General features: G+C 39.2%; 1 protein-coding gene across 2 annotated transcripts in view; it reads right to left on the bottom strand.

The window, feature by feature from the left end:
- Positions 1-8476: 8476 nt before the first annotated feature.
- Positions 8477-9517, bottom strand: part of vps8 (VPS8 subunit of CORVET complex) — a 132993-nt gene continuing 131952 nt past the window's right edge. For both annotated transcript variants that reach the window (XM_034016381.3, XM_059032092.1), the window contains exon 46: positions 8477-8685. In XM_034016381.3, coding sequence (XP_033872272.2) covers positions 8542-8685 — 144 coding nt within the window. In that variant the 3' untranslated portion in view covers positions 8477-8541. The remainder of the gene's footprint in view (positions 8686-9517) is intronic.

The following is a 9517-nucleotide window of genomic DNA, read 5'->3' as shown; positions in this document are numbered from 1 at the left end:
CATGGTGTACACCCTACACACAAGAATTTTCATGTTGTACACCCTTCACCCTGTTTATCATACCTTTTAAATCCCCTGTTTGATTATAGAAACAGATCTTTGGTAGAGACAACTTTTCCACTCCTTGCTGATGCAGACAGAACAAGGCTTGAGATGAATGCTCGAGTCACGACGTACAGGTATTCCGTATTACTATTTCAGCAAAATACAGCAGATATCTGATGATTCTGGCAGATGGTGTGCTTTCCTTATTTATTTTGTACTTAATTTGCTCTCTCTCTCACACACACACACACACACACACACACAGCCTCTCACTTTCTCTCTCTGGGTCCCGTAATGTTTCACATTTACATTTGAATAGAGGCTTCTAGATCCAAATGTGCATGCTGATAGCAAATGTCAAGCTTGACATTCATTCACTTTTCCTATTTAAATAAAACATTATTTTGTTAGTTCATTATGTTGGCAACCCGTGGGCTGTGAAAAGTTCATTTAATAGGCATTTGTATTTTTGTAAACAAAAAAAGGACCATTTCCCCCAAGGAGGGTGGGAGCTGTTGAAGATGTATTACAGCATCCTCATAGCTGGAAAAGGTCTTCAGAGAATTGAAATATTTATAGGGTTCTATAATAGAGACTGCCAAAAAAACACAAAGGATCGAATCATTTCAGTTCAGCAGACCCATGGTAGTTTTGGTATTTATTTACTCATTTATTTTCCATTATATACTATATTTTAGGACAAGGACAGTGTTGATTAAGCATGCAGGGAAAGAAGCAAGTTCAGGTTATCCACGCTGAACAAGAATTTAAAATACCCTGTGTCTCCCCCCTTCCCCCCCCCCCCCCCCATATGTGAAAGAACTAGATGCTGATGCCAAATGTATAAATTATTTTATTTCTATGTATTTATTTAGAGGTTTTTTTTTTTGTTTGTTTTTTTTTTAATAAGGATCTACATAGTGGTAATGTAGACTGCTGTCTCTGTCTATCTATCTATCCAAGGCTTTCATATAACAAAATATGATGTCAATTACAAGTAAGGACAGCTGTGAAAGATATTGAAAGAAAGTGTTTTTTTTTGTGTGTGTGTAAAGATTCAGGATTTAAAAATGTTATCCTGGTTTTCAAGTGTGTCCATGCTGTAAAACTGTAGGGACACAGGATACAAATAAAACATAAACGATGCTTTATCGTACAGGCATTTGCAAGTACTGAATTCATTCTTGTATGAAAATGCAATTTAACTGTGTAAACTAAATATTATGGGTTATAATTTGGATCTTTGTTGTTTTTTTGTTTTTTGGGGGGCTGCTCAAATTAGTTGATTTGGGGAGCAGTGGGCAGCTGGAGCATGCATATTCATGAGGTTGCAAAAGCACCAGATTTACAGTACAGCTGTGTATCATATTGACTATTTGCATAAAGAACTATTGGGCTTTATAGTAGGGTCATTCTGCAGATACAAGTTGGTTATTTAAATATTTTGTTTGATATAACATACTGTCTATGTACCATCCTCATTGAAAAAATGAATTGTGCCTGAAATAGTGAATTGTTGTTTTTAAAATATTATATATTTGAGGATGGCCGAATAATGAACTTCCAGCCATCCTGATGGAGTGAAATAACCACAGCAATTCATGAACATTCAAAGAGTATTCTATTTACATAAGAAGTACAGGACATGGAAAAGAAAGTTATGTTTAAACCTAAATAAAGGCATGTTTACACAGAAGCAAATTGCCGGCACTGATGCAGTATCACTTTCAGTGTAAATGGGAAATGCCGGTAAAAAGCAGTCACACTTCATGCCGGCACTGAAGAGACAGCTCTGTGCCGGTACTGAAATGGCTTTTTCTCCGTATAAACTGCAATGCCGCCACTGACACTGCATTTTGCGTTCAATAATTTTGTGTCCGTAAATGGTGAATTTAGACAACGAAACGTGGCTTCAGTGCAGGCACTGATCCAGCATTTTCTGTGGAACTACGGTTTAAAACAGCCAAATTCTGAGAATTTTCCTTAGATCAAACACCACCCTGGGGTAACTTGGAACAGTATGATTTGTCTGTTCATTCTGTTGATGGATACCTTGTTGTATAAAATGATTTGGTTTGAAATTTCAGTTGTGTTAATGCAATCTTTAGTTACCACTGCCCCCAAACACTAACCTGAGCCTGTTTTCAAATGAGCCTCCCATGCGTTAAATAGAGAAAAACAGTTAATGACAATTTTGTTTCTAATTTGTCAGTTTGATGCTTTAAATAATGATAAACATATTCAAATACAATCCACAGGAGCCAATATCAACAATCATTTCTAAATACAGCAGTACTGCCTTGTAAAACACACAGAAAACAATACTTCAGTGACACAGGGATATGACGTTTAGTTTATAATTAATTAGATTAAAGATGAATGGGCTTTGTGCCTTTTACACAGCAAAAATGAAAAGGGAGCCTTCATTTCAAAAGATGATTTTATAATAGACTATATTAATAACAACTACAGTATAAAAACATCTAGATCTAGCCAAACAAAAGCTTTGATGTTTGAAACATTGTCAAAGTAAAAATGACTATGGCAGGAAAGCCCAGCTGCCTGCTGTCTTACCAACACAAGTTGCTTTGGACTCAGCTGCTCATCTTTCTGTAGTAAAGACCATAAATTATTTCTCAGTTTACCTAAGCTTTGTGAAAAGGGCTCCAAATCTAGTGTACTAGAAACTGGTAGAAAAAAAAATAGCCAGTTAAGAGCAAGAACATTGACAAACAAAATAATGGTTTTGAGGTATCAACGTTTAAATATTCATGAGATGCAATTGTCTAATTTTTGGGGAATTTTAATGTTCTTGTGGTACATGTGCCTTTTATGTGTGTGGTGTTCGTCATCTCGACATTTCTCCTTGTCTACCACACACTGTGGTCTAGAGTTGGACACTGACACAAGTCAAACTTGTGAACTAAACTATAGGTTTACATTATTTACACAACTTGGTAAATAACGTCCTAATTGTACCATTTCAACACTTAGTTATACCTCACAAACCAGCGCCATGCTCAAAATACAAACTGATTATTTTTTCTATGCAGTGTGAAAATCTTCCTCCCACTAACCCCAGTCATAGATCAGTTATTAGGTCAGCAGGTCAGTGCTGCTGTGAGATTTCCTGTTGGAAGGGGCAGTGCCAGGGTCTTTGCCAGTGTGTGTTTTTTTTCTCTCATTAGGATAATGAATAACAGGGCTAGTAACCCCCAGACTTATCTCAGTGCTAAGATAGTTGCTAATGAGCTGGAGGCCTCAGTGAAAATGTGACTTGGGCTAAAACTAAAATCACATCAAAAGGACAAGAGAGATCTGGCCGTCAGATTTTGTGCATCTGATATAAAAGGGGCATTATCTACTTTCAACGGCTTTTCAAAGCGCCCTCGCTAAGTGGGTAGACATCTCGGCTTTCAACTGATAGACAAAGACCATGAAAAGCGATGGTTCTGCTTTTGCAAAAACATCTGTTATAGTACATTGTGATGAATCAGGTTTAAAGGGGTGATAACCACAGGCGCTAAAATAGGTTTCCTGTAGGTTAATACAGAATGCCAATCCTTGAATCCTCCCCATGCTATTTCATGCAGTTTAACACAAGTTAGAGCCAATATATAAAATATATATAAAGTTTTACATGATTATATATTTTAACCTTCTTAATCTGCAGTTTTGTATTAAACAAAATTGACATCCCTTAATAATTTATTTTTAAAAAACCATGCAAAGAACAAACAATAAGGTGCTGATGTTTTTCTAATACCAGTGAGATGATTTTATCATCAGAAATGGCAGCTTTGCACACTAATATACAAGCAATGGTCACACATGATTATTAGGGGTGTTCGTTGCATATAGATGAATCATTGTACTTTCTTTACATGATATATTGTAATGGAGGACGTTTGTACTGTGATAGAATACCAATATAGTTGGTATGACCACATACTCTCCTTATCTCATTTAATGATCATTTGATCTTACTATATCATACAGGTAGCCAATCAGGACCATCACATGTATTGTGAATCACCTGCATAGTGTGATACATACGATATTGTATTGTGACTTTAGTGTATCGTTACAAACCCTAATGATTGCAGCATGATATTATATTGAAGTGTTGCATTATCCTGTCCTGGTGTACCCTGGTGACATCTCTATTTAAATTTGGTGGTGTATTTTTTGTATTCATCCTGATGAAATATGCATAATTTTTCCATTTCCAATAGTGGTTTTAGTAGAAACAGTAAACACAGATCTCTGCTTTGCATTGGAAAGATTAAGTGGAACAGTTGAAAAGAAGCTGGATAAATTTGGGGACATCATCTACGCATATGGAAATGAGAGGTTTGGAGTTGAAAAAAGGAAGGAAAAAGTACAGACTATTCCTGGAAAGTCTACATGGCAGCAGGAGATTGAACGCTTAGTTAGAGAAAGGAGACAGCTGAGGAAGCAATGGAGAAGAGCAGAACAAAGTCAGTAGGAGGGACTCATTGATGAAAGTGGCATTGGGAAAAACAGGTTGTACCAAGAGCATGGCGCTGAGCAGGTGGAGTCTTTATACCTAAAGAAAAAGATTCTACAAGCATCAGTCAGTTTCGTCCTATTTCCCTATTAAACGTAGGAGGCAAGATTTTCTTCAGCATTATTGCTCAGAGATTGTCAACTTACCTATTAAAGAACTGCTTCATTGACACTTCAATACAAAAAGCGGGCATTCCAGGTTTCCCAGGATGCTTAGAACACATCAATGTGATCTGGCAACAAATTCAATCAGCTAAAAAGGAGAGGAAGGAGCTCCTTGTGACATTCCCGGATTTGGCTAATGCATATGGTTCAGTGCCACATGAACTTCTTTTGGCAGCATTTGATTTTTTCATTGTACCGATGACAATAACAAATTTAGTGAAAGCCTACTTTGGAGATTTGCAATTTAGTTTTTCAACTTCAGAATTCAGCACTACATGGCCTAGAGGTTGGAATATGCAACATTTCTCCACTGGCTTTTACCATGGCAATGGAAGTAATCATTAGGGCATCAAAATGGGTAGTGGGAGGACAGCGCTTGGCTTCTTCCAGCATACATGGATGACATGACAACCATGACTACAACAGTAGCCTGCACTAATCGGTTATTGGGTAAATTAACAAATAACATTGAATGGGCATGAATGCAATTCAAGCCCACTAAATCAAGGAGCATTTCTATAATTAAAGGTAAAGTAGTAGATAAAACATTCTTCATTAATGGTGAGGCAATACCAACAGTGTCTGAGAAAGCAGTGAAGAGTCTTGGGAGATGGTACGACGGGGATCTAAAGGACACAGTTCGTGTGGGAGAAGTTGGACAACAAGCAGTGGAAGGGTTGAAGAGCATAGACAGCAGCGCTCTACCAGGCAAACTAAAACTCTAGTGCTTTCAGTTTGGTCTACTACCGAGGTTGCTGTGGCCACTGACTGTGTACGAGGTTTCTTTGACAACAGTAGAGAAGCTGGAAGCTTTAATCAGTTCATACATCAGGAAATGGTTGGGAGTTCCACGCTGCCTCATCAGAGTGGGACTTTATGGTAAAGGAATACTGCAGCTACCAGTCTCTGCTCTAACCGAGGAATTTAAGTGCGCCAAGGTCAGACTGGAAATGACATTAGTAGAGTCATGTGACAAATGCGAAAGGGAGGCAGCACCTGTATTGAAAACTGGAAGAAAGTGGGCGGCAAAGAAAGCTGTGGAAGATGCAAAGGCTGCCCTTCGAATTGGTGATATCATGGGGCAAGTTCAGCATGGAAGAGGGAGTCTTGGTCTCAGTTCAACTCCTCCTGCATGGCACAAGGCAGCCCCAGCTCAAAGGAGGAAGCTGGTAGTTAACGAGGTGCAAAAGCAGGAGGAGAGGATGAGGTGTATAAAGGCCATTTCCCAGGCCAAGCAGGGAGAATGGATGAGATAGGAGAGTGTGGAACAACGCAAGATTGGCTGGCAAGACCTATGGTCAATGGAACAGAGCAGGATCAGTTTCCTCATCAGGTCAACATATGATGTTCTCCCATCACCACAGAACCTAAACCTCTGGGTAGGAGAGGATCCCTCATGTCCTTTGTGTTCATCACCTGCAAAATTAAGGCACATTTTGACAGGATGTAAGGTGGTTCTTAGCCAAGGGCGGTTTACTTGGCGCCATGATCAGGTGCTGCGATGTTTGGCCTTAGCATTGGAAGACAAGCGTAACATGACCAATAAGTTGCCACCTGTTCCATCAAAACATTACACACAAAAGACAACATTCCTCCGCCCAGGAGAGCAACCACCAATAAAAGGTGTTAAAACCAATCCTCGCCCAGGACAACTGGAAAATGCTGGCAGATGTTGGTCAACGGCTTATTTTTCCACCTGAGATTGCCACCACTAACCTTCGACCAGATATTGTCTTGTGGTCTGGATCAGCACGCCTTGTTCACCTGGTAGAGTTAACAGTGCCATGGGAGGATGCTGTAGATGAGGCATATGAGAGGAAGAAACTGCGGTATGCTCAACTAGCCACTGAAGCGGAACAGCGAGGATGGAGAGTCCGGGTTTACCCAGTGGAGGTGGGTTGTCGAGGATTTGTGGCACACTCTACAACCCGGTTTCTCAGAGACGTCGGATTCAGTGGCCAAGAGTTGCGTCGCACAGACGAAACACTGAGGATGGAAGTTGCCCACTTGAAGACCCCAGAGATGTACCGTGTCTGTTTCTGTCACAGCTGCGCAGACAGACGTGTGACAGTGCATCATCTGCAGACATGACATCCTTATGAATGCCAGCAACCTTTCCCAGCACACAAATTCCAGAGGAGGAAACTCCTGGGTCACTTCCTTACTGGGTCAAGGTCAAAATGGAGAAACCTGTGCATTCCGCTGGCATCGCTAGAAGGTTGACTTCAATAAGAGCACTACATATCTCAACAAACTCTACATTCAAACTCCTATATTAAAAACAAAACATACAGTATGTACTTCCTGAGCAAAGAAGCGAAGGGTTTGGCACCCGTCGGGATAATCCAGGGCTGTATTTTTTTTAGATTTACAGCTGTTTACAGCACTGGGGATTAAACAGGATTACATCAGCCACCTATCCATAGCGATCCTGGGATTACCCCTAAAAATACATTTGATTCCCTGGTACTGGAAAATGCTATAAAAGAAAAAAAACAAGCAGGGGTTTATCCTGGCAGGGTATAATATAGGTTGATCAAATCAAGCCCTAAGCAAAATTATAGGTTTGTTATGTAACTTAGAGGTTTATTGGTATGTTGCTGTAAATTAAGAGCTGTTCGGCCTTATTATCTTCTAATTGGTCATCTGTACGTATGTCACACTTCACACAATTTTGCATAAATCTAGGAGAACCGCTTCTCCAATTGTCATGAAACTTAACATTATTTATCATAAATGAATGAGAATATCAGATGTTGGAGATGTCTGTTCATACATCTGTCTGTCACACTTACAGTTTTGCATTTATCTGGAGAACTGTTTATCAAATTGTTGAAACCAAGTTTCATGACATTATTTAGCATACATTATTGAAAATATCAGATCCCCGGGAGGGCAGGTGGTCTGTGTCTGTCTATGTTTTTGCATTAATCTGGAGAATTGCCTGTCAAATTGTGATTTTTCATTGCAAAGTCTTAGTCCATATTTTTCTGTAATACTGTTGATATATGCCATGATAAAGGCAGCTGTTAATTACTGTGGCCCATCTTAAATATTTGGTCTTTCGTATTCTATTAAATGCAGCCAGCCTTTGTATTTTGTTTTAAACACAGGCAGTGGACTACACAAATACTGTAGGTCCTATGTTTGTTATATCATGCTTTATCATACTATAAAGTTAATACGTTGTGTGTGTTGTCGCTTACAAGAGATGTCATCTTGCACGATTATCAGTTCTGGGATATTCACTTTTTTTTATAAAATCACAAAAACAAAGCTAGTTCTGTTGTATGGTCTATACATGAGATGACATCTATACACAACATCCTTGCTTTCTCATGCCTGATTTATGGTATACTATAAATCTGATCATCTATAACTGTTACCTGTCAAATGTTGGAATTGTTTTGGATTCACATACGTATACTGTTTTGGAGTGTGGACTCCAAAGGCTATTAATGGTCACATCAAGATGAGTGTGTGTATGTGTGCTAATTATCCATGAATAGGACATTAACTGTGCAGAGTTGTGAGTGCCTAGAACAGTAAATCTGCACTGCACTGTGGGAATGAGCAGACCCCTTGCAGGTCAGGTCAGTGTTGAAGTCTTGTCTGGTAAAAAAAAAAAATTAGGTTAATGTTTAGTCTTACTTGGTAAAATAGACCTATAAAAATGTGGACGCAATGGAAATGTGGCTTTAGGTTAACCTTCAATAAAAAACAAAGACGTTCTAGAATGGGTCCAAACTGTGTTTATTAGTACTGTAACAGATCTGTGTAGCTTTTTCAGACTGATGGCTGTCACTCCTCCATCAGTGGTGGAGGGGAGAGTTTGAGCTGGAAGTTCTCGCTGTGGAAGATGCTGCCTGAGCTGGGCTGGGTTGGGTTCAGCAGACTGGGCTTCTCGCTGCCCCGCGAATGAGAGAGCTCCGTCAGGATGGCGAGCTGCAAGACCAGACAAACAGAGAGAGGGGGGTTACTTCTGCAATATTCAAAACAAACTATAAACTTAAATTCCTAGATTAAGAACCTGGGCGTACTCCCTGATCAAAGAGTCTGAGGGGCTGATTTGATGAACTGATACCCTGCCAGGATATGCCACAGATGGATTTATTTTATTTCCAGCACCCAGGATTACCCCTAAAATGATTGGATGATTTCCTGGTACTGTGGCTTATCCTGGCAGGATATAGGTTAATCAAATCACCCTTTGATCTTTCAATTGATTTACTTTTGCAATTCATCTGAGAACTGGAATTGTCAAAGAGAACAAACAGCATTGTGGATTCGTCAAAGAACACAGTATTCACTGCCTGGAGTTTCTTCAACAAATCCACCATGTTCTTGGACAAATGAAAGTCAATTAAACTGATACTACTATTAAGGTTTAATTGCTAAGAGGAGGTGTAATATCAATGGCATTTTGGCAATGTCATTATGAATGCATTTCAACTGAATTACAGATGTTTAAAGTGGATTAAAATCTTGAATCTGTGTTCAAATAATCCGGTTATAGTGCTGAACAGCACTCCCTTACTTGCTAAACCTTTTACCCATAGCTTTAAACACTCAATCATCCCATCTTAGGGGAATCTACACACACAGTAAGTCTATATGACTTGCCATCCTATATTACGAACACCTTGCAAGACAGCTCCAAATATTAATGGTCTGAAAAAAACCATCATATTATGGATTTCAATATAGCCTAAAAAAAGAGTGCTCTCTCTCTCTCTGAAATTCCAAAGCTGTCTCATAGAAGTATACAGCAAAATAT

This window comes from Acipenser ruthenus, chromosome 10 (genome assembly GCF_902713425.1).
Source record: "Acipenser ruthenus chromosome 10, fAciRut3.2 maternal haplotype, whole genome shotgun sequence".
Taxonomy (NCBI): Eukaryota; Metazoa; Chordata; class Actinopteri; order Acipenseriformes; family Acipenseridae; genus Acipenser; species Acipenser ruthenus.
This window is presented reverse-complemented; position numbering and strand designations above follow the sequence as displayed.